This window comes from Babylonia areolata, chromosome 11 (assembly GCF_041734735.1).
Source record: "Babylonia areolata isolate BAREFJ2019XMU chromosome 11, ASM4173473v1, whole genome shotgun sequence".
Taxonomy (NCBI): domain Eukaryota; kingdom Metazoa; phylum Mollusca; class Gastropoda; order Neogastropoda; family Buccinidae; genus Babylonia; species Babylonia areolata.
In genome coordinates, this window is record NC_134886.1 from 32,417,019 (window position 1) to 32,443,690 (window position 26,672).

A 26,672-nucleotide genomic window follows, 5' to 3' on the forward strand; every position below is an offset into this window, starting at 1 on the left:
ATGAAACTTTCCCTAGAATGTCAAGAACCAACGTGGAAATGAAGAGTTGTACATGCAGGGGATGGTGCTATTGAGAATAGAGTCAATGAAATCTGCCACTTTCCTCTTCATCAACCTAAAAGACTTGTGTTTTGTACACGATTGGAAAATGCATTTGCACCAGAAGTGGTATTGGATGAATGCTGAACTGGGTGTAACTTATTTAGGGGTTCACAAATCCTTGCTTTGTTCACTCAGGCGGTAAAATAAATGAATTTATAATCGTGCACCAACTTTTGATTTCTAGTTGTCCTGTTTTTAATTTTTGTTTGCTTACATTTACTATTAAGGTTCAGCTTTCTGTTAAAAAATAGTGCAGTTTTTAGAGCACCGGTACAAAAGCTGCACTGAATATTGATTATGGTAAAAATGGAGACAAGAAGAAGCTTGCTATTTCAGGGAAACAAAACCGCTGTGACAATCTGTTTAAAATTGTTTACACTTCCCATTGTACAGTGTTTTTGTGACAAATGTAAAAAAAACCCAAACAAAACAGTAATCTCATGAAAGTATTATGTGGATGCTAATTTTTAATAAATGTAGAGATTGTCATGCATGCTTCACACAAGAGGAAATATTACAGCAACGTGCATGTGTACACCTCTGTGTGCATGTTCTAAGTGTGTGTCAGCATCCCTGATTGGTAAATGTGTGATGATAGTGATAGAGGGAACAAAAAGGGGGAAGGAGGCAGGGTGGGGGCATTGGAGGTAAAGAGAAAAGTCAGAATATATAATTCTATACATTCACCCCAATCACGCTTGCCCAAAGAAGTTTTCATCAATTTCATTCAAACAATGAAAAGCCACAAGAAAACAATGTATAAAAAAAGTTAAATTTATCACCTTTTGCAGAGTTCGCTTCCTTTGAAAGGACCACTCACAGAATGTCAGCATATCAAATATAAAGAATCACTGTGGTGCTGACACACTGGCCCAGCGCTGTACATGTCCATGTCTTCGCCTCCATCAATGCCATCAGCACCTCTGCCACAGTGATTCGAACATCTGGCACACGCCCTCACACTTTGTGCCACACAACGGTCCATATCTTGTAGTTCAGAGAGGGGAACAAATGTACAAGGTTAAAAAAAACAACCCAAAAAAACCCCAAAAAACAACCAGTTCATTCAAAGCACTCTTCACCCTATGCTTTTTGTTGTCTTTTTTTTTTTCTTCTTCCCATGCAGAAAGCGAATAAAGCAAGGGATGTCAACTTTCACTTGTGTGCACCCTTGAGCTTTCTGTGGATCAGGTATGTGAAGGAACGCTCGTGGGGCACAGACTGTCTTTTTGCAGGCAGCAAGACTGGGATGCTCCTTCAGCGTTGACACCGGCACATGTGTCAGTAGGGGACCAAGTCTTCTCTTGGTGTAACAGTGGACTGTACAGATTTCTACAAGCAAAATACATGTACACACACACACACCAGCGGTGTCAGGATCACTCGTCTCATGTGTAGAGAGGGATTCGCAGTGTGATGGCTTTGCGGCAGATGGGGCACAGCTGCAGGCTGTCTGAACAGGTTTTGCAGACAGCATGGCCACACCGGAACACCAAGTCCTTCTTACGCTCCATGCACACAGGGCACAGCAGTGAATCCTCCATCTCTTGCAGGCGCCGCTTTAAGTCTATGGTGTCCACCTGGCTGCCATCTGCAACACAACACAAGGGCAGGCTTGATTCGCCTGCTGAAAGAAACACACACACACTGGTAGGGTGCCTGATGGGGTTGTTTTAATGAATGGTTATAGGCATGCAAAGATGTGTGTATGTGTGTGCCTTCTGATCCCCAGTCTCACACAGACGTACCCACTATTACAGCAAACCACTGCTTCCCCTTCATTCTATGAGCTACTAGTATTGTACTGGTTTCTCTTTATTTCAGCAGATTTCTCTGTGTGAATTTTGGGGTGCTCTCACCAGGGGGAGCATGTCATTACAATTCAGCACCCCTCCACCCCACTTAAAAAAAACCCAAAATAAAACAAACAAAAAAACTTTGATCTGCCTGCTAGTGTATATGTTTTTTTTTTTTTTTTTTTTTAACCAAATATTGCCAGGATTACCCTTTTGTTGCTTTAGATTCTTTTATGTGTGCTAAGTGCATGCAAAATGTAGGACCCCAGTTTATGGCATTATCTAAATGACTAGTGTCCAGACCTTCAGTCAAGGTCTAGTGGAGGGGAGGAAATACTGGCAAGTGTTGGAATCGTCCTGAGTTCTCAGATTCTCTCGCTTCAAAGGCAGACATGTTACTGCAAGGTCAACATTCCACTGTACGTCATAACACAAACAAAATACAACTTGCCTCCAGTGATGGTTGTTACTTTCAAAACATTTCTTTTTTTTTTCCCCTTCAAGCTGATGACCACCGGTGGGGTCAAGATGTATCTTGCTTGAGCAGGAACAGAGTCACCTTGAGTTAAAAGGTGCCATAAGTCAACATATCATCCAGTACCCACCTCTTCGCTTCTTGGCAGTGATGACCTCCTTGCACTTAAGACACTTCTTCATCTTGACACAGCAGTCCTCGCAGACAAAGCAGTGCTGGCAGGGGTCAAAGGTGACTGTGGCCGGTAAGTTACAACACACTTCACACGTCCCTGTCTCTTCATCTGGCTTGGTCTGGGTTGCAGCACTGCAATCACCAGGTCTGTACATGTAACTCATATTGGCATCCTATGACACAGGCTGCATTCAAGTTAAAAAAACAAAAACAAAAAAAAAAAAAACCCTACAAAACACACAAAGCATGCACACACAAACTACCATCAACATGAAAAATGCAGCAAGAACACAAACAAAACAAAACAAAAAAGAGATAAAGATAAAAACCTGCAGATAAATGCTGTTGTTCAACTTTGTCACAATCAGCTGATTCCTGGTTCCTCTTACATTTCTGTTGCTATGCTCAGCAAAGTGGAGTCATTTTTCAGATCATGACAGTCATAATATTAAGGAAAAAGAACTGAAATGCTACAGTATGAAGAATCCTTTCTTCTCTCCCTTGTAGCCTGAACATGCACTTCCAAGAGTAGCCCTTCACAGGGCACTGGAAGGAAAACATGCGCATGGAAGACCAAGGGAGACACGGCCAAGGGAGACATGGTGCAGAGCAGCTGAGAAAGAAGTGAAAGAGAATGGCTACACCTGGGGGAAGAATCATCAACAACTTGAGATTCGCAGATGACACAGATCTACTAGGAGGCAGCAACAAAGAACTACAAGACCTCACCAAGAGACTAGAAGGAAGAGCAGGTGCATATGGAATGGAAGTGAGCACCGAGAAAAGCAAAGTGTTGGTAAACAGCTCAACCAACACCCAAGCTCAAATCTTCATGAACGGACAACTACTTGAAGAAGTGGATGCTTTCAAATATCTCGGCTCCACCCTCACAAACGACGGTCGCTCAACAACTGAAATAAAGATTAGGATAGCGATCGCAACATCAGCAATGGCTAAGCTCAGCAAGATTTGGAAGAGCAGAGAGATCAGCTTTCCAACAAAGATCAAACTGTACCGATCCCTGGTGCTATCCATACTGCTGTATGGATGTGAAAGTTGGACTTTAACAGCAGAGACTACTAGGAAAGTCCAGACGTTTGAGACAAAATGCTTCAGACGATTGCTTGGAATCTCATGGAAGGACAGAAAGACCAATGACTTTGTCAAGAGCCAAAATAACCATGCTAGCGGGTCCACTGGAACCACTCTTAGCAGTGGTCAAAAGGAGGAAGCTGTCATGGTTCGGGCATGTGACACGCCACAATTCACTGCAAAAGACAGTTCTACAGGGAACGCTAGAGGGTGGTAGGCGAAGAGGGAGGCAAGCCAAATGCTGGATGGACAACATCAAGGAATGGACCAATATGGATAGCGCTACGCTGATACGACAGGCAGAAGACAGAACCGGATGGCGTCGTCTGACTACGGAATCGTCCCTCATGTCCCCTCTACGCCCATCCTGGGCAGGAGAATGAATGGAATGGAATGGGGGGAAGCTAGCTTAGACAGCGCAAGACAGGCAGCAGTGGAGACCTCTGGTGGTGGTCCTGTGTGCCACAGGGTATGAAGAGGATTATCATTAAAGATGCAATGCTATGAGCACAAGATATTTTAATTGAACAATTAACAGAAAAAGACTTCTTTCTGTGTACTTCTGAACAAAATCTTTGCAGGTAAAATCAACATCCTACCTTCCTGTTAACATGTTGCTCTTCACACAATCAGTCTTGTCAAATCATGGAAGTACACACAGCATTCATAGTGTGGATTATCCACTACAGCTAAAACCACCACCCACATACCAACCCCTGAACTGCACAAGAGGGACAAAAGCTGCAGAAAAAGAAATTAAAGAATGAGGCCAGCAGAGTGCAGGACTAATTAACAATAAAGAGTGGTAACTCTCTGCATTGACAAGGCACACAACTTTAAGTCAATGCTGATTTTGGTATTAAAGATGGTGTATATATATATCTCTCTCTGCAGAAAAAGACTCACAAGGCTGCAGCATACTGCTTGAGGACCTCCACAGTGCGCACATCAGTGATGAGCTCTAGAGGAGTCTTGCCCTGCTTGTTGGGCGTGGTCAGACTGGCTCCCTGCTGGGCAAGGTAGCAGGCTATGGCCGCTCCTGTCTGGGCCTCGTCTTCCCCCATTCCCAGCTGAGCTCGAATCTGAAAAACAAACATCATTTTCTTTTTCTTTATTTTAATTCTAGGAAGAAAAGGAAATGTAACTGTTCCAGATATATTCAAATAACATCGCAGAAAAAAACCATAAGCAGCAAGCCAAGACGAAGCCAAAACTAAAGAGGAATAACTTCACTTAAATTTTGAAGAACAGGAATCCTTGAGATGCATACTGTAAGGATAATCATCTTTCTACAACCTGCATTCTTTTCCTCCACAGCAATTTCCCTTCTGACAACACTGGTTACTGACCTCTCACTACATTCTTTGAAATAACAATGACTTGAATGGCGTATTACACATTATTATTATAAACCTACCGCATGTATACAACATAAACTGAAATGCTTGAAAGAACTCTTGCAAGTGAAAGTAACATTTCACATTTATCAAAACAGAAAAAGAAAAGAAAAGAAATACACAAGACATATAATTATCCTCAAATATAAAAATTAGTCAAATGTTTCAAAAACATTTATTGCTTCCTGTGCCCTTCCCAGCTGTGCACTGTCATTTTTGTTATCTGTGGAAAGATCTTATTTCCATATATACAGCCATGCCAAAGTTGGTGTTCAGACATCAGATTTCCAAAGAAAATATTTCCAAAGAAAAAGGAAACATGACAGTTTACTGCACATATACACAAATGGACTAACAGATTCAATACACAAACTCAAATGTTTACACATGGTTGGGTGGTTGGTTAGTTCACTTATCATCTTAAAATTATAAGACAACAACTCCTCAAATCAATAAAAGAATTCATATTAGTCAAAAACAAATTAACAGATAAAGAATATCTTGATAAATGGGGAACAGAGATGGAAAAAGCAGGAGAGGGAAAAACAAAAAAGCAAGAATAAAGCAAGAAAAATGGGGAGCATGGTAGATTGGGGAGTAAGACTGAGAGAAAAATATACATGCAGAGACAAGTGTGGGTAGAGCTTTTAAACTCAAGTGCGAAGAACACCTCATGAATTTTCTCATTTCTAGTTTTTTAGTTGCTGTGTTCCAACAGACCAACAGGAAAGTTTGCCAATGATGTATATATCTATGTACAAGTCACCTCACGAACTTTCCCCGTTTCTTAAAATGTCTGTGTTCATGTAGGTACTAATAGGAAAGTTAAGTCATTCTAGGTTGTTATTTGTAAAACCCCTTTCAGAAATTCAAAAGATGCTTTCAGAATTGCAGACGACAAGCCACATCCTGACCCAAGTGACTTAAAACAGTTATGTATTGCAAAAGAATTTTTAGATTTTGCGAGAAAAGATACTGCTGAAACTTTACAAGTCATTGATAGTGATGAATTATCTGCTGGGTGTTGTAAAATCTTATCAGATGGCTCGCCGACAGTGAGAGTGACGATTCGCAGAGACATTGGAGACTGGGTGTGGCAGTAAAGCTGGAAGTTGCAAGCAAAGGAGAGAGAGAGAGACAGAGAGGGAGAAGAGCAGAAGGCAAAGTATAGCTGTGGCTGACTAAGAGTCAAACTCAAAGACAAACCGTCCACTTATTCAGGGCAGAAGGAGGGAGTGATAAAAGCATGGAACAAATTTGTGCAAAACATGAAACACTGGGCTGGTGTGGTTTTAGCAAAGCACAATCTCATTAAACAAGGAAATCAGCTACTGTATGGAGGCGAGGTATGACCACTACTTACTTCTCTGCACTGTGTGCCAATCGTTTCTCTGTTAACCTGTTTGATATCATTGAGAAGAAAGCATGAAGTGAGTGGGTGCACAGGGAGATGTGGCAGCTGAATTTATAACATCTATTCAGAAATTATGAGAACTTTGTTCATCTCACATTTATAGTTCCTTCACTTGTAACCAGTGCGTTAAATGATCTTTAAACTATCAGAAATTGATGGCTCATTTTCTTTTCAGAAATGTATGGCTTATGCATACTTTACTGCATTAGTTTTGGAGATATGGTGTTTTATTAAACATTTCCCCATCACCAAATATCACTTGGCAAACTGGCAACAAAAGCCAGAATGTTGCACGCACTGAAGAGGTTTAATTTTACTGTCATGTTTCTGTTGAATACGTTCCCATTGGAACTACTAATCCCTTTTCTGGTTTGGGAACAGCATCATGTGGCCCATAGACAGAAACAGACCAATGAAAACTGAAGCACCTATCCTAAGGGGCATAACACTGCTATCCACCTGCAGCATACGACCCTTCCCTCGGAAGGTGTGGATGTGATCAGCTTAACCAGCCTAGCCAGTTTCAACCTGTTTACACACACAAGCCAAGCACGTAACTCAAATCTAACTCAGCCATTCCCAGGGCCAAACAACCCCCAAAGACAGAGGAAGGAAGGAAGCCAGCCTACCGAATCCAGCATGGGGGAGGAGTCTTTCTCGGTGGCCACCGTCTGCCTCATGAGGGCCAGGTGAAGGCAGGTGTCTCCATCCTCGTCGTACACGTTGATGTCGGCGCTGTTGTTCACCAGCAGTTCAATCAGTGAGGAGTGGCCCTGTGATACTGCCAGCAGCAGTGGCGTCTGCTCACGGTTGTTGCGGATGTCCACCTCCGCTCGGTTCTGTTAACAAGGTAGAAATCAGTCATCGTTACATGGAGGACAAAGACCCCCCCCCCCCCCCCAAAAAAAAACCTCCAGCTTCTGTTGCATATTTAAACTTGACTCCCACAACTATTTGTAATTAAAAAAAAAAAGTTTTTTAAAAATCACCAATCTCTACCACCCCTCTCATTGAGAGGAAGAAAACTAAGTTTAGAAAAAATACACAAAATGTTTTTTGGGAAGAAGAAGAAGAAGAAGAAGAAGAAGAAGAAAATTCATGTTTGTGTATTTTATGGGTGGAAATGGTGCAAAAATATCTGCAACTATATTAGACACAACAACCATGTGCAAGTATTTTGTTTCCTCCACTATCATGCTGCTCTAAACATAAACAGTACACACAAATACTCACACACACACACACCCTCCCATAACTATCACACAATACTAAAACACAAAAGTTCATGCTAAACAATATTTCTACTTGAAGCTTTCATCTGGAGGGTTTAAAAAAATAATAATAATGTTATTTATTTTGCGCTGAATCTTGTGCAGAGAATAAATCAAAGTGCTTTCGCACCAGTCATTCACACGCATGCATAACTCTATAACTGGAGAAACTGAAGACAAGGAAGAGGCAGGGAAGGGAGGTTATTTTGGGAAGAGGTGGGTTTTAAGGCCAGACTTGAAAGAGCTGAGTGTGGAGACTTGACGAAGCGAAAGTGGAAGTTCATTCCAATTGCAAGGACCAGAGACAGAAAAAGAAAGGCAGCTAACAGTCGAGTGTTTGAATCTGGGTATGCGTAAACAGAGTGGATCCGAAGCTGATCATAGTGAGCGAGATGGAATGCAGAGGCTTCATAGTTAATGAAAACCAGGAAATAAGGTTTCAAGCTAATATAATGGATTTTTTCAACACCCACTTCCAGAATGGCCCCGACCATCATGCATCAAAGCAGTCGCCATTTGCAAGGAAGTAAACATGCTTGTGTGACCAGCTGTTCTGCTGATAATGCAGCTACTCCTAAAGCATGGATATATCCCAGAAGAGAAAGGCTTAAAGTTACATACACAGAATGATCAATTCTGTACCCAACTGAAATCAGTCGTTGAATGGAAAACAAAGACAGCAAAAAAACAAACAAAAAAAACAAAAAAACCAAAAAATTACCAGTTAATGTTGCATAGTTAAGTTACACACATGGGATGATGAATTCTGGACCCAGGTAAAATCAGGTATTGTTAAATTGAAAACAAAGATAGCAAAAAATTACCGTAAAGTTTGGTCTGTAAGCCGCGACTTTTTACCCCAGCTTCAACCTCTGCGGCTTAAACAATGATGCGGCTTATTTGCGGATTTTAACGATCCCGGGAGTGTCATGTTCTCGTCTATTCTTAGCTGCCCTTCAACTCACCAAAATCATGATTTCTGTCCATGAATTTTTGGAAGAGCTTCAGGATAGTGTGCTAACTGTTCACGTTTTATAAATCAAATCCGCACACATTAAAGCCTTCAGATCAGCATTCAGTTCTACTCTGCTCAAGCGGACACCCTCATCATGCCGAAAATGCGACGTTATGCCTATGATGCAGCCTTCAAATTGAAGGCGATCGACCTTGCAGACGACAGTGCAAGCGACGAACCAGCAGCGACCTCCACCTTCATGTTCATAAAGTGAAAGCTGAGGCTGAAGTCAGTGACAAGATGGCGGATGAAGCTGTGCTGGTTCTCTTCAACTTGGACACTGAAGACGAAGATTTTAGTGGATTCAGTGAGCAGGATGACGTTGAATAAATGTGACTATCCCTAAATTATGGATCTTATTTTCGTTGTGTTTATTTATTATTTTTTGTGGCACTAGCAGTATTTTCGCTTGCTTTTCTTTGTGTTGTTCCTGCTTGTGTTTATTTCATAACCTACAGTATCGCCAGCTTTTCAGTAGTATCAGTATGTGTTCCGGTACCGGAAATAAGTGCGGCTTATAAGCTGGTGCGGCTTATGTATGTATAAAGTTCAATTTTTTCCAAAATTTAGTGGGTGCGGCTTATATACCAGTGCGCTCAATAGACCAAACTTTACAGTAGTTGTTTCAGTTACATACACAGGATGATCAATTCTGTGCCCAAATAAAATCAGCCATTGTTACATGGAAAACAAAGGTAAACGTAGCACTGAGATTAAGATACACACAAGGAACAAGCATTTCAGTGTGTAATGTCCAAACAACTTATAAGTTCAGGCCTATTAAACTTTTAACCTACTACCACTTTTTTCATAAGTTTATCGCTTAAAACTTCACAACAAAAGTAGCTGTCCCTTGATGAATGTTTCCAACAGAAACAGATTTGGAGTCAAGATGGGAGGGAGGAGATATTCAGTAACTCAATTCAGTATTCTCTTTTTAATACTGGCATGTAATAAACAGTCAACAGTAGAAAAGTGACATGTTACAAAAAAACAACAACAACTAAAACCGAAAGAAAACAGAAGGAAAAAAAGGTTCTTGGGGTTTTTCTGGCCAATGAAGAAGGCACGTGAAAGCACACACACACACAAAAAAAACAACAACAACAACAACAAAAAACCAGCACATTCTGGTGCTCCATGACCTGCATGCAACTGAGGCCACAAATACAAAACAAAAATACAAAAACAAAAAGTCAACAGTAGTTAGGACTAAACAACAACAAAACAAAAATACAAAAACAAAAAGTCAACAGTAGTTAGGACTAAACAACAACAACAAAACAAAAATACAAAAACAAAAAGTCAACAGAAGTTAGAACTGTCAGTCAAAATTTTTTTCCATTTCTTTTCAATGCAGACAACAATAAACTGAATGTCATATTGTCTCAGCATTGCGACTTAAAGAAACAGTCTGCCAAACATGATTAAAGAAACAGTCTGCCAACAGGATTTTCACTACTCCAGTAATAATCTTGAAACAACACAAAGGTAATCTTACTGATGTGGAGGCAGATAAAAATAAAAATTGTCCAATCCAGAAATCCAGAAGACTAACATCCATATGTTTTTGATGATTTTACAATCACTGATTTCCTTTGACCAAAGGAAAGTCAGAGATACTATTTTAGATCAAAGTTTTGTATGAACACAGTCTTGTACCAATATCCGGACAACACACCACACATTTTTAACAAACCTGAAACGCTACAGACTACAGTGTTCTTGCAGTGCTGAATGGAGGAAAACTACAGCCTGCTCATCCAGAGAAATAGTTATGAATGGCAAATCTGAACACCCACCCGTAACAAAACACCTGCAACATCCTTGTGACCGTTCAGAGCAGCCAGGTGAAGGGCAGAGAACCCATCGTCTTTCTTCCGATCCACTATCTGACGGCATTTGTGGAGAATACGCTCCGTGGCACTGCAACAGTCAAAGCTACATGCTCACCATACACTAAGTGACGGTCAAAACAACACGTTCATCACCGACTTTTATCTAATACTACATTTTCACTGAAAAGGAATCAGTTACATATAATTTATGTTTATCATTCACTCTTCATCAAATACTACGTTTTTACACAGTTTTCTACTTAAAAGGAAACAGTTTCATAGAATCAGATATAGTCATGATATTTACCAACACAAAATATAAAGTCAATAAAAATATATTATCTATGATAACAGAGTAGAGAGGGTAACAAACACGGACTGAAGAAAGTAGTTTGTACTTAAGCATGTGAAACAAGAATTCAGGATTAAAAAAAAGGAAAAAAAAAGTGCGCCCTGCTTTTTATGTTTTAGTTGTTTTTTTTTCGCATAAAAAGAAACACTGTAGAATAATAGGAAATTTTCTTCCTAAAATTACGTTTAAATAACATACTTACTGTGACCCACTAGTGCAGACTCCGGCAGGAGTCTGACATTCCAGTCCTGTGCAAACTACTATCCGCCTATGCGGAGAAAACGAAAGTAGCTACGGCCAATAACCTCCTGGAAGTAGGTAACCCCCCCTTTGCCCCCCTGAACCATTTTCTGGCATTAAGACTAGCAGTTGTTTTTTATTTTCTCAGATTATGAACAGAAATCATGGCTCTCCTGTATCTTCTTCCTGTAACCAGAATGTTAATAATACCAGCATATGCCACATAGCAGTCTCTTCTGAACTGGCATGTTCTGACTTAAAAGCAAGGACGGATTTAAAGAAAAAAAAACCGCACCCAAGACAGTAACAGAAATGGCATCTGAAGTTTTGTTGATCCACACACCACCTGACGGAGCTGAGCTTTTGATGAAAAAGAGAAACATTCCTTGCACTGGACAACATCAAAGGACACAATACATGGCTTTCAGAACAGTAGCCCAGATAACCCACCAAATGACAAACATGTCTTTCCAAAGTAAAACTACATGCAATAAATATGAACACCATGTCTCACCAATGTAGGGCTACAGACTCTGGACTGAAATAGAGAATGTTAACACCTGTATGGTTCACCATTTGACATTGTTGCTAACAGTCCATCCAACCACATGGGGCTGTATCATTGAGGTTTATGAAGACTGGGAAGGGGAAAGAGTCCTGGCGAAGTGACAAACCACCTCATGGCCATGCACACATAAAATGATGTGAAGCACATGTTGAACTAGTTATGACAGACTCAAAAAGATGCTGTCTGATCGTGACACAAAAACGAAAAGTGTGACACTCACAAGACATTGCCTTTCAGTGCTGCATGATGAAGGACGTTGAAGCCACGCTTGTTCTGGATGGTGAAGTCAATGCCTGGGTAGTTGACTAGTCTGTCAATGATCTCACGTTTCTCCTTGCCAATGGCATCATGCAGAGCGGTGTCCCCATAGGCATCCTGCAAACAGTTCAACCATGAAGTGGTTGAAAGCATTGCTGATATTTTCATCTAATACATGGCAAGTGTTTACATCTCATCTAATAAATGGCAGGTGTTTACATCAGGCACAGATGAAAAAACACACAGACAAAAACAGGAGCATAAGTTTGAGGCAGAGAAAATCATCACAAAAGCCATTCAATGAAAACTGGTAATGCTTTCTGTTCAATACAAACAAGACAAAACAAGCACACACACACACACAACCAACAAGGCTTCAAAATTCTGGTGTGCCCTCGCCACTGACATATAACTTCTGCTCATGCCACATGCTTCTTGTTTTCTCTGCAGGCCTGCCCAGTGAGAGCTTTTTACAAATCAGCTGACTGGCACATGACCTCTGTTTTCTGGCATCACACTTTCAGTAACCTGGGATCACATGAGTTTTTTTTAATTTTTTTTTTACATCAAACAGAAGCTTTGAACCAATACTGCACACCTGACATTTCCTGACACAGCCGTAAGGGAGAGTGGAGGGACAAAAAGAAAGATGACAGGACAGACCTGTATGTTGACATCACAGCCATGGTTGAGCAGAGCGCGGACACAGTCCAAATGCTGCTTGTTGACAGCCACGTGCAGAGTGCTGCACTCCCCTTTGTTCAGTGCGTTGATCTTCGCTCCCTTGGAAAGCAGCAGTTTTAACACCTCCGGCTGGTCTCTGTACATACATCACACATCAGATATCACAGATCAGATGTCACGATTCTTTTTTTGTAAAAAACATGTGGGCGAAAAATGGGGTCAATGTTTAAAGCTCCCCCAAACAAATATTACTTATAAATGATCACAGGGGAGCAAGTCAGGGAGAGGCCAAAATCTTGATAATGATTCTGCCCAATACTGCTTCATGAAAACCTCCCCCCTCAAAAAAAACAACCAAGGGGAAGGGTATTGTTTGTCCACTCACTGAAATATTAAAGTATAAAGATCTACAATAGATTTTTTAAATGTCACATAATTACACACATTTTGTTCATTGACTAGCTAGTATATGTACACTCAAGCGTGCAGACATATGTAGCAGAGAATGTACGCCTGATGAAAAATGTAGATGCGATGAAGTGAGACAACAGCAGGTGACTGACCCAAATGCGGAGTAGTGGAGGGCAGTGTCTCCATCCTCGTCCTGTGTTTCTAGACAGGCATCTGCAGCCAGCAGAAGGCTGACGATTTCCCGGTGACCTTGGTGACAGGCCACCTGCAGGGCTGTCTTGCCAGAACTCTTCTGGTCCACCTGCACAGCACCGAGCACTCACTGCATGAACACATAATACTCTGACACTGCTGCATGAAATGTGAAAACATGCAAACATAGTGCCGAAAAAAGGGGAATATATGATCTATGAACTGAATGCTTCACACACAAATGTACACATTATTTTACTGAAACAAATTAACACACACATGTAAAAACTGATCGGGCACACCCCCCATCCCTTCCATGACTGACACTTGTTACAATCTGCTAGCTAAACTAAAAAGGTAGATCCAGATAAACCATGAAAAAGAAAAGAACATAACAAACAAATAAGAAATACATCAAGTTCCACTGCACTCCAAACCAATCCAGATGATAATTTTCTGCATCAGGTGTTGTACTAATATTTGATTTGCTCACACAAGAGACACAGCATTAAGCCAAAAATAACTTCACACAAGACGTCAAGCCAAGAATAATGTCACACAAGAGACACAGACGTGAAGCTAGCAGTACAACCAAAGAACAAGGGGCAGGAGTGCACCTTGTCAGGGAACTTGGTGAGGATGTCTCTGACGGTCTCCAGGTGGCCCTGAGCAGCCTCCCTCACCAGACGGTCAGGCCCCGTCTCCACCCCCTGGGAGGTGCGCAGTTCATCCAGCTGTGCCAGCAGGGACGTCAGTTCCGCTGTGGACACAGTCAGGGCCTCATCAGCACAATGCTACTGCTCTACTGTCTTTCACTCGCACATTCCTAAAAAAAACATACTGCTGGACACCTGTCCTGAGTAATGTGATGTATTTGCTATTTGCAAAATCATGTGTTCTGTAAAACGCCTGCAGACGTTTTCTGGACAGAGTGTTATTTAAGTATCAATTATTATAACTATTATTACTATTATTATTGGGTGCAGAAATGTACATCTGATTTATTGTCTTCCGTAGACGAAAGGTCAGCTGGCCTGTCTCATAATGAAGGTTCTGTAGGATGAGAAATCTCCAATCTCTGGTAACCACTTTTACAAGGAATCCCTTTTTAAATTCTTCACGCACTTTTTCTTGTTCCAACATTTTCTCCTGCTCCATCTCAGTTGATGTCTGCCTTTAGTGCTTCTGGTGGTATGTTATCTGGGCCTACTGGTTTGTCATTCTTCCAAGTTCTTGAAAATAGCCTTAGCAATTCACCACCAGAATGTTGTACCTCAGATAACTGACTGAACTCCTATCAATGGACAACGCCAGATACTTTCACATCAGCACAAATGATGAAAACACTACTGGAAAGAGAGAGGCAGAGGCTCTGAAGACCAAAATATTCACATGGATACAAACAAACGTGATACCCAAAACATACAAGAGTAAACAACAGTGGCAACAACTCACGTAGACGTTCGCGGGCATGGTGACCACCCAGGGTGTTGTCGGGATTGTGTGGGACGCTGGTGAAGTCTGGCTGACAGCACGCCGGGTTGAACGTCCACACCTGCCCGTCTATCTGCACCCGCAGGTCTCCATCTCCATACACCTTTAGCACCTTGCCCACCCGCCCTAGGGTCTGCTGGCACATACAATGCAACAAGCTAACAGTCTAGATGTCACAAGCAGCCACTGGTATCAACACAAGCGCAAACAATTCATAACATGTATGAGGAAAATCAACAAAACTGCTATAAACAAAAGTGCGAACAATTATGAAACAAAATGCCCTTGCTCAATGAAAATCAACAACAGAATGTTTGTTTTCGAGAAACACCCTCCAAATAAATAGATAGAAAAATGTCTTTTCTTTGGAAAATCAACAAGAAAAGTCCTTATTCCAGAAAACTCAGCAAGAAAATATCTTTTCTCCATGTACTACCAAGAATGTGGAAAATAAAAAGATAAAATATCCCAACAGAAATAAATCACACATTACCACTCCACTTGCTTTCTGGACAAATATAAATGAATGAACACTCAAATCAACCAAAATGGTGTCATAGTAACACTGTACAATTAGATGAAAAGATAATGAAAATCTGCTATGCTGACATAGAAATAGGGATCTCACATTCTGAAAGTTAAGACAATTAAACGTCTGTGCAACTGAGAAAGCAACAACGACGACAAAACTGCCTGTATTGTTTATTCAAGTTTAGAAAAACAACAACAAAACTAAAAGCACACAACCAGCACACCAACCTGCTTCATGAGGTCCGTCCATTCCCCATGATTTTTCTGCAGCTCCTTCACTCTGTGTTCATCTTCTAGCACCTTCACTGTCTCCCCCTCAGCAAACATCTGGACCTCACACACACACACTTGATCATTAGAAAGATACAAGACAATATCCTGATACCAAGTGACCTATTCAATTGCAATGGCTGTCAGAAAACACTCGCCAACTATGTATTTCATTGCACGCGTCTTAGATGACCGTTTCTTTCTTTGTTCCCTTTGTTCTTTTGTTGTGTCTATTAATCCTTAAGGATTTCATGACAATTAATGAAGTTGAGTCGAGTCGAGCTGAGTTACACCCAACAATAGTTAAACATCAAAAAAACAAAAGAACACCAAACTTTCTAACTGGCTGCTGCATTCATTACTTCTGATTTGACACACCACTGTACAAACCTGCAGGTTCTAAGGTCTGATGTCTCTCTTTCTGGTGACATAGAGCTCATATTCTTCTTTTGCTGGCAGATGTAATTAGTCTCTCTGAACCCCCACCCCCTCCCCTCCCACAGCCCCTCCCCCTTCAGCTTACCCTACATAAAAAGACCCAAGTGGATGTGCCTTGAGAAATTGTGAAGTCACATAACATTCCATCATCTATACATTTTCCAATATTTTGTTCATTCAAAACATGTTGTTTTGTATAACTTTACAGCAGAAATTGTCGTAAGCTGAACTGGGTCAGGAATTTGTATTTCTTTTATCACAACAAAATTTTCTGTGTGAAATTCGGGCTGCTCTCCCCAGGGAGAGCGCGTCGCAACATTACAGCGCCACCCATTTTTTTTGGTACTTTTTCCTGCGTGCAGTTTTGTTTGTTTTTCCTATCGCAGTGGATTTTTCTACAAAATATTGCCACAAACAACCCTTTTGTTGCCGTGGGTTCTTTTACGTGCGCTAAGTGCATACTGCACATGGGACCTTGGTTTATCGTCTCATCTGAATGACTAATGGCAGTAATTGGTAATCTACTTGGAGAGAAAATGCATAACATCCAGTGATGCTGGCTGATACTATTCCTATTTGTTAGCTCAACATCGTAATTTATCTCTCCCTGAATGAGATGGGCATGATTCTTGTTCTAACCTGTATGTTGCAGGGCATTCAAGTATTAACACTCCTTTCAACTTTAACCACTCATCTTTTCATATCCAAATAATGCAAGCAGATATTTCTTCTTTTTTTTTTCTTCCAATGTACCTTTTGCTAGAAATCTGTACACTGCCAAAACCACCCATTTAACTGACAGGCTGATTCCAACATACTAAAGAGATCATTTTCAACGTTACAACCTTATACTACAGCTCTCTACATGAGAAAAAAATTACGAGGAAAAACTTACACAGAAACTGAAATTATACTTTCATTCTAATTTTTGGATACGGGTATAAATACTATTGGTGCTTAAGTTAACATTAACCAATTAATAATTTTAAAAAGTCAAACACAATGGTAACAAATGTCTGTTTCAGAGTTTGAGTGTCACCGCACAATCTATGGGTTATACCTTTCTCAAAGCATCTGCATGAAAAGTCCAGCGGTTAGCACAACCATCGTACTGAACCCTGACGTCCCCCCTGTCAGTGATACGATGCACTTTGCCCACCTTGCCAATGTACTGAAACACATGACAACTTTATTTCATGAGGTCATTCTTTACCTTGTGTCTGCTCCAACATATGAACTTCAGAGATGTGCGAGTACACATGCAAATATCCACAAACAGAACATGTACAAGCAGTGGAAAAAGAGTGTAAAAACAAAAGAGAAAAACAACAAAGTAAGAAAACAAGCAAATCAATGCTGTATGCTTTGTAATTACATACATATACAATTGTTTAACAAAGGATGACTCGGAGGTTGCTCACAATTACAGCTGTCATAATTTTTCATAAGACTGAGGTCTGACAACTCAACTTTGAGGGACGGAATAGGGAGGTAGGAGATATACGACCCACTGTTACAATAGTCATAAAATTTCATGCCCTCTTGTCACTTACTTGGTCATTAGTGTCATGATGGATGTAACAACTAAATCGTTTCTTGAGATCTCCCAGGTCAGCTCATGTGCAGAGCTACAAACCCCCTTCAAGCATGTACATACTGAAGATAAATACACATATCAAAGATGCCATGCCAGTGTTTGGTGGGTTATGGAAACATGAATCCATATTCATGTAAACATAGGAGTTGTAGCCCATGAACAGAGAAAGAAAGAAAATAAGTGTAAAAAATTGATACATTAATGTTATAAATTTTATGCAGAAAGAGACTGCAAGTTTCAGTACTGCTTTTTTAAAGTTTTTACATTACTACATTTTTACATCATACATGGTATGAGTAAATGCTGAATACTAAGAGTAAAGACAATCTGATGTGATCTTGATAGGATCAGTTTTGAAAACTACAAGTACAATATTGGTTGATAAAAATCCCTCCATGTATGTCCAGTGTAAAAGGCAATATGCATATTTTTTGAGAAAATATTTGACTGATTTTGATAATATTTCAATATTTTTAAGCATTAAAATAATTGCTGAAAAGTTAATCTAACATGTAAGAATTCAGCCTATGTGCTTCATAACGGTGACGGCGAGAAAGGTGTTGTCAATATCAAACAACCTGCCTTGTTTAATTTCTCTACTACTTGCAGTTGTTGAGGAAATCCCAATGTTCAGTTTATCAAGGACACACACACACAGACACCCAAAACAGGTTAATACACAGACACTGTTGACATGATTTGTACATCACCAACACTTGAAGCCACTCCACACCAACACCCACGTATACATACAAGCATGTAGTTGTCTCATCCTACCCTCCACACCAGAACCCAGATGTCCCATCCTACCCTCCACACCAACACATAGATGTCCCATCCTATCCTCCACACCAGCACACAGATGATGTCCCATCCTACCCTCCACACCAGCACATAGATGTTCTGTTTTAACCCCACACCAGAACACAGATGTTCCGTCCTACCCTCCACACCAGCATATATAGATGTCCCACCCTACCCTCCACGCCAACACACAGATGTCCCATCCTACCCTCTACACCAGCACACAGATGCCCCATCCTACCCTCCATACCAACACATAGATGTCCCATCCTACCCTCCACACCAGCACACAGATGTTCCGTCTTACCCTCTACACCAGCACACAGATGTCCCATCCTACCCTCCACACCAGCACACAGATGTTCCATCCTACCCTCCACACCAGCACACAGATGTTCCATCCTACCCTCCACACCAGCACACAGATGTTCCGTCTTACCCTCTACACCAGCACACAGATGTCCCATCCTACCCTCCACACCAGCACACAGATGTTTCATCTTACCCTCCTCACCAGCATATATAGATGTCCCATCCTACCCTTCACACACGCATGTAGATGTCCTATCCTACTCACCACACAAGCATGGAGAAGTCCCATCCTACTCCCCACATGACCATACAGGCACACAGAATCGCATGTAAATTTTTCACTCACTTCTGACATGCGCTGATTCCAGCCCCCATGCCCTTCCTGCATTTGTTTGAGAACCTCTGTCTCCAGGTCACAGCGCACCTTGTCCCCCACTTTGAATGGGCAGTGGGTAATTGGGTTGGCAGGCTCCACCGCTTCACCTGTCAACCAGTTCCCTCTAACTTTATTTCTGTCCACATTTTTTGGTGTGTACATGTCTTTCTGCATGCATGCATGCATGTGTGTGTGTGTGTGTGTGTGTGTGGGTGTGTAAACACGCGTGCGCTCGTTTGTGTATGTGTATATATATGTGTGTATCTCCATGCATGTGTGTGCACGCACGCCCATGTATATATGTGCTTGTCAAATGCATTCATTTTAACTTTGGTGGGGAAAGAAATTGATGTTTAGTATCCACTGTTGTTCTTGTTTACATCAAGTAAAACACTGTGCTTATAATATAAACCAATACTCAAAACGTAAGATAATCCTCATCAACAAATATAAACAGATTACATGAAGGGGCACAGACTGAAATTTGAATGGAATTTAAATCTGCCCCCTGGGCAATTTTCTTATCTAACTGTTTGTTACTTGCCACTGAACCACTTTACTTTCACTTTATTTGTCTGACAGGGAAAACAGGAAATCTCTACCCCCAGTTCATCAGCTACAGCTGGGATTTGAATTGTGGATCCCATACAGCCTGGGGATGAAATTTAATGCTTACTGAAACTGTCAAGAACTATGGTTCCCTCTTTTTTACAGTAAACTTCTGGTTTATCTATAAAAAGATAATAAACATGTACTTGAATAATTAAATAAAAATTGAAAGAAAGTTGCATATTCCAATATGAATCCATAAAACAACAACAACAACTACTATTTATGCTGACATTACCTAAGGTGGGTAAATGATCCCTGTAGTAGTTGCCACCTGCGCTTGGGGTGATGTACTTGAGGTCCACTTTGCCTTTGTGTCCAACCCGATACACGTTGGTAGACCCCGATGTCCAAGTGACGTGCGCTACGCTTCGACCTGACTCAGAGTCCCAGCCTCTGATGTCAGACACTTTCCCGATCTTTCCTTCGCCACCTGTGTATTGTAAGACAAATTCCAGCATGCAGAGGTGTTACCTCTGAGATGCTGATCAGTGCTCCCGACAAAGTACATTTCAATGCTTCATGCTTTTTCAAGAACTTGACAAAGCAGTGTTTTTGTCCATTGAGTTAAGCAAATGGCAGCTAAGACCTTAATAAAGTGAGCAACAGAACGAATACAGCATCTTAAAAATGCTATTGTAATCATCAAAATCCTTCAGGCTGCTGTATAACTGATCCCTGAGCAATAAGCCAATACAAATACTTGTCCAGTAAATATGAAAAAATAAAACAAAAAACAAACAAAAACACACACACCAAAAAAGCATTTAATTCAAAGCACAACTGACCCAAGCTTTCCTGTATCTTGCACAATTAACATCTGACACCTTCCACAGGAGGGAAAACAAGAATGAATTAAAAGAAAAAGAAAAAAAGAGACAGGGAAGAAAAGGTAAGAACCTAGTGGTGGGAACAAGTTACCAAGACTTACCATCCTGATTAGCCCAGTCCCAGTCAGGGCCTCTAATGACTTGAGCACCAGCAAAAATTCCAAAGGCCTGTAATTTACTACTTGTTGACCGCTTGGACAGTTTCACCCTGAAAGACACAAAATCCACAATAAAACAGCAGAAAAAGTATACGAATTAATTCATAAAAGTTTTCTCATCGTAAATTACATAACAGACAAAACAGCCATATGTTTGCAAGTTCAAGCCTTTAACACCAAACCATGGATATATCCACCGTTTAGGTGTGACTGCATTATCAATATTCCAGCTGGTCACATGAGTATCTTTATTTCTTTGCAAATGACGACTGCCTTGTAGCGTGTTTCAAGTGATATCTCTCCAAGTATGGGCTTGATTTTTATTGTCTTTTTGGTGTGTGTTTTGTGAAGTGAAAAGTTGTTAAGTGTGTAACATGGGTGCCGTGACAAACAGTACAGAAGAGGGGACTAGAACTTGGAATGGTTGCACATCAAAAATAGCAACTAGAAATCACCATAGAAAACAAAAGTAATGTTGCTGATCAACTGAAGTGATTCTGGTTAACCTGATGATAATTATAATGCACATTACAAAGTACATGGATAAGTAGGGGTTAAGGTCGTATTGGATGTTGGCGTAGAAACCCCCCCAATATTGATGCCTTCATTTTTGAATTTTCATTTACAACAAAAGACTGCAGATATAAGATTCTAGCTGAAATAGTGTTTACTGTGAGCTTTTGTACAACAGAGTTTGTAAGCATGTGTATGGGAGGGTGTGCGTGGGGCTGTGTGGGAATCTTTATAGTGTTTATTTCTAGAACAACTTGATAGTGGGGGAAAATAATGTAATTGTTCTTGGTTCTAGTGCTTAAATTTAATACATTTGCAAATATTTTAGTATCATTTCCACCTATAAAATACACAGACTTAATTTTTGACCTCTTTTACCCCAAATATATTGTGCAATTGAAAAAAAATTTCTTAGTTATCTTCCCCTGGTTAGGATTTATCTCATACTGTCAACACTGAAATATATTCTCCGTTCAATTTCCTTCAAGTAAAAATATAATTTTACATGCTTTTGAGCATTATTTCAATTTTTGTGATTGTAAGAGTGTTTGTCTTACTTTTTCGACTCCTGAAATGCAATTATCTCTGTATGATGGAGTTAATTAAGAACAGGAAGTATTGTATTGTATAACTAATTTTTGTTGCAACAGATTTCACTGTGTGAAATTTGGGCTGCTCGGCCCAGGGAGAGCGCATCACTAAACTGAGAGTGCCACCCATTTTTTTTGGTATTTTTTCCTGCATGCATTTAAAAAATTTTTTTATTTGTTTTCCAGTTGAAGTGGATTTTTCTACAGAATATTGCCAGAGACAACCCTACTGATGCCGTGGGTTCTTTCATGTGCGTTAAGTGCATGCTGCACATGGGACCTCAGTTATTGTCTCATCCGAATGACTAGTGTCCAGACCACCACTCAAGGTCTCGTGCAGGGGGAGAAAATACTGGCGACTGTGCCTGATTTTAACTAATGAGCTCAGATTCTCTCGCTTCCTTGGTAGATGTGTTACCTCTAGGCTATCACTCCATCATGTATAGTCACTAACACACATTTTCTAAAAAAAACATTTTCTTTTACTTTTCTATAACATGAAATACAAAAACCATTTCAGAATGAACAACAACCATTGGTATCCACAAAATACAGCTAAACATTCTGTAGAAACATCAAGTAGAATGGTCCAACCCAAAGTATACTTTATTAACATAACCACCATTGTCACACTATTGACGTTTGTATTTTCTGGTCGGTCTCTCTTACCCTTTAGAGGAGGGTGAATCAAATCTGTAGAAAGGGTGGTTCATGTCATGTTTGTCAGCCATATAGCAGACGGAGCAAAGGTCGAAGTCGTGACAGCGGGAACATTTCCAGCGCATGCCCTGTACCCCTTGCTTCTGGCAGGCATCACAGATAATGTTGGTGTGGCGCACCCCTGCACACAATGAAACCACCCATTCTGTAAGAATACCCTTCATTCATTATTTCATGCACATGTAAATTAGCATTACACATTCAGCAGGATGTTTCCATAACAAGCCATGTATCATGATCCACAAAGAATATTTTCAAACCATGAAAACGTCCTCTGAATCTGACTCTGAAAGTATTCTGACATTTTTTATTTGAAAAAAAGGAGAGGAAAAAAAAAAGAAAAAAGGGGTGTGGGGGGACGACAAGAAAGAAAGTATTCACCTGCAGATTTCTTGGTGACTTGAGCACTTGCAATCTTTTAACCTTTCTTCAGACTTCATCAAGTTCAATTCTTCTATTCTGTGTATTTAAACATACTACTGTAATCAGCACAATCTTAATGTTTATGTCCCTTGTGCCTCTGCTTCTGACCTTGGATGTTCTGTGAGAACATAGACCAGCAGTACAGCAAAATCGAACAACAATTGTAATATCATACACAAAAAACAAAACAGTACAACTACTTGCAATTGCTGTTCTGAAATATTTACTTTATATGGTCTATTGAACTGTATTAGCTGCATCCTGTAAACTTTTAAAAAATGAGCAATTCACACACTCACTGACTCAGCCACAGTGATTCAAAACCGGCAGATGTTGCACACAACACACACACACAAAAACAAACCCCAAAACCCTTAATTTTTTTTTTTTTTATTAAAAAAAAAAAAAGAAAAAAAAGAAGAAGAAGAATTATGGATGCAATAAAACTCAGCCAACAAAATCTACTGGTAGTCACATTTATTTCTCATATATTTCCACTGAAGCCACCGAAAGCCTGGTCTTCACTTCAGTGTCAGTGTCAGAATACAACAGGTGCACAGCTTCCTCTGCCATGTTTGCATTGTTGACTGGTTGCCTTCAACCTCTTTTTTGAAGACACGGATGAATCTGGGTCATGATGGGTGGAACTTACTCCAGCTAATTTCTGCTACACACATGAATCTAGCTTTGTGAAATCCATTGACAATCATGGATTATTTTACCTTGCTCCATGCTGCTTCCTCCAATGTCAAATCATAGATATATATTAATTCACCCCAAGTTCAAGTGCAGCAGCTTGGTTCCCCCTTTCAATGGCCAGGTCGATAGTCTTCAATTTCAATGCTGCATTGTAAGAATTTCGTTGCATTTTCTGCCTGATGGATGTGTGTGGGCAAAAGCAATGCAGAACTGAATGTTTCATTGTGTGAAAATTTACATCAAAAACATTAAGATTATATAGACTTGAGATATAGACAGATTTGAGAATGCTGCTTTGCACTGATTCTGAATTGGAGAAATCCACATACAAGCTGCAATCGTTGTTTTAACAAGAGATCAAAGTTGAGGGTAAATGCTATGGCTTATAATTCAGGTTTTATGGTTTTTACTTGACAAAGCTGGAGTGTGCAATCAATAAATCATTTAAGCTTACAGCATGACTGGCTCTAATCTGGTGAATATTTTAAAAAAAATTTAAAAAAATTGTGTAAGTCCTCATGTTTGTGAGACAGAGTGAGTGATACTATGTATAATGTACAAATATATCAGGGTGTGTGTGGAGTGGGGGGTGAAGTGTTGCATGGAAGTATTTTACACTAATTACAGTTCATGCAACAAATTTATGCACATACATGCATGCCCTCACTATACACAGTGTAAAACTTACCAACTGGTGCATTATCATAAATGCGAAGATCATATGCTCCCTGATAGCCCACACGGTAGTTTGTACGCGCTCCAGAATCCCAGTGAACGACCACAGTCTTGTCTGGTGATGTCTGACTGCCAGGTCGTCCAACTTCAACTACCGTGCCCACGTAACCTTCACCACCATCCTGATTGCCCCACTTCCAGTCTGGACCTCGTACCACCCGCAACCCCACTTCCATCACTTAACAGTGAGGCTGCAACAAGCAATGGGAAAAAAAAAGTAGTTTTTAGATTAGCAGATTCTGGAGTTACAAACTGAGTATTTGTATTCTGACAGTCATTTTGTGTAAATTATAATCTTACCATTCATCTTCAGACTGCTGTTGGTATTTTGTTTACAATTATATCCCATCAGCACCATTTCAACTTAAAAAGTTAATTCAGCTAAAATGGGATTCAATCAAAGGTTATCATGGATCTCTTTGATTTACCCTATTTAACAATGTCATTTTTTTTTAAGTAATAAAAATCTACACTGTGTTGAGAGTATTCAAGTAAAACTCACTGTGTTAGGAGTATACAAAACTAATTCTAATTCAAACTCACAATGTTAAAATCAAACATTATTTGACAGCTGTTTCTGTCATGTCTACTGACTCCTACTATGCTGTTTCATGGAAAGAATATAAATCAAAATCCAAAATATAAACAATCTTAACCAAAGTAAAGAATCAGATTTAGAATTAAAGGTATTTGCCAGACAACACAGCACTGACTGGCATAAATCTTCAGAATAATAAGCATAAATAATTTAAAAAATAAATCTGTGTCAATAACTGGACCATCCAGTGGATGTACTGCATACTGTCATAGAAGACTTACAAATCTGAGTTACTCATCAATGCATAATATTGATAAACAAAAAACATTGTGCGCTGTGTAACAAAACAAAACAAAAACACAACAGCAACAACAAAAAACAAAACGGAAACAAAAACAACAGAAAACAACAACAAAACAGTGTTGGTTCATCCAGAAAAAGAATGTCCCCTCTTTTTGCCTCTTAAAAGTTAATCTAATCATGAGGGTGGGGGGAGGGGGGGGGGACTTCATATCAGTTCTTTATCATTGTGGTGTAAATCACTGATCAGTTGGTGTAAACAGTGCATGTGACATGGGAGACAAACCAACAGGAAGCAAGTAGACGACAAGCAGTGATCTTCACCAAGGTAACAGTCACAACAAATGGCACTGAGAATAAATCCATATGTGGACTGACTCCACTTTATCAGTTTATGTCAGCAGGAACTGCCAGAATCAGGCTTTGTTATGCTTACAACTTACAGCTTTGTGACAAATATGCAGATCTGGTTAAAGCCTCATGATAAACAAACAAACAAACAAAAACAACCCCAGAAAACAAATGATGATCACATATCATTACACAGATTACTTTAAAAAAAAAGAAAAAAAAAAAAGAAAAGAAAAGAAGAACCATTACAAAATAACATGGTTACTTCTGAAGAAATAGATTATTATCTTTTCTTAGGATCAATATTTATGTGACTGACTTCATGTATGTACCGCAAACTTAATACATGAATATGCCATGGTTTTTAAAAGTGTTCCCAAAAATACTGTAACAGGAAATATACAGTTTTCATAGTTGTAAGTGTAACTGAAGGATTAACATTTTGAGTCACATATCAACTCAATAAACTTTAATGTAAAGTGACCAATGACACATCGTGTTAAAAATCTTACGACTAGGTACTTGACACCACACAGAAAGCATACTGACTAAACTTGGACGTGTTCCATCTGCATCTGGAGGAAGAAAAAAAAACACCATCCGGAGAGCATCTGACAGAAGCTATGATACTTATTATCCCAATAAACTTTACATCGGAGAAGTGTAGCGAGAAGGAATCAACTGCGTATGTATTATTCACACAAAACAAGTAGTGACAGGATCCCACAGTTCATCCTATCTGACCCGTCACTATGACTTTCATCCTCTGCATCAAACCATACAAATGACGTTTTCACTTTGGCAACAAACTTCGGATGCCCGTCCGAGAAGAAATAGAGCAGAATGTACACCCGGAGGCAAAGCACATCTTTCCAGAAGCTTTAAAGACATACAACAAAAATCAGAAAAAGATATTAAATCTAAGTAAGACTAATGTACACAATACCTGCAGACAATTTGTGTTTTATTTCCGATAAACACCACCCAGGATATAAAATTTTTGGACCTCTTTCTGACAACAGAAGGTGCGGAAAGTACATAACAAGGCGAGTGATTGGCCATTAGTTTTCAGAATATAAAAATATTGAATGATACCAAAAAGGCG

General features: G+C 39.9%; 1 protein-coding gene across 6 annotated transcripts; it reads right to left on the reverse strand.

Annotated features, from left to right (window-relative positions):
• Window positions 1-516: 516 nt before the first annotated feature.
• LOC143287665 (E3 ubiquitin-protein ligase MIB2-like) lies at window positions 517-26,602 on the reverse strand. Of its 6 annotated transcripts, none has more exons than XM_076595832.1 (19): window positions 26,514-26,602; window positions 24,332-24,569; window positions 22,471-22,642; window positions 20,642-20,748; window positions 19,949-20,143; window positions 19,072-19,208; window positions 17,073-17,183; window positions 15,533-15,631; window positions 14,735-14,906; window positions 13,897-14,039; window positions 13,240-13,388; window positions 12,656-12,812; window positions 11,955-12,109; window positions 10,539-10,662; window positions 7,080-7,289; window positions 6,400-6,435; window positions 4,546-4,721; window positions 2,504-2,679; window positions 517-1,693 (listed from the first exon to the last, which is right to left on the reverse strand). In XM_076595832.1, exons 2-19 carry the CDS (start codon window positions 24,552-24,554, stop codon window positions 1,491-1,493), a joined length of 2,745 nt encoding a protein of 914 aa, XP_076451947.1. In that variant the 5' UTR covers window positions 24,555-24,569; window positions 26,514-26,602; the 3' UTR covers window positions 517-1,490. The 6 variants fall into 6 exon arrangements, with proteins under 6 accessions (XP_076451947.1, XP_076451946.1, XP_076451945.1 ...); XM_076595831.1 differs by having other exon boundaries at window positions 14,735-14,909; XM_076595830.1 differs by having other exon boundaries at window positions 15,533-15,637.
• Window positions 26,603-26,672: the final 70 nt, after the last annotated feature.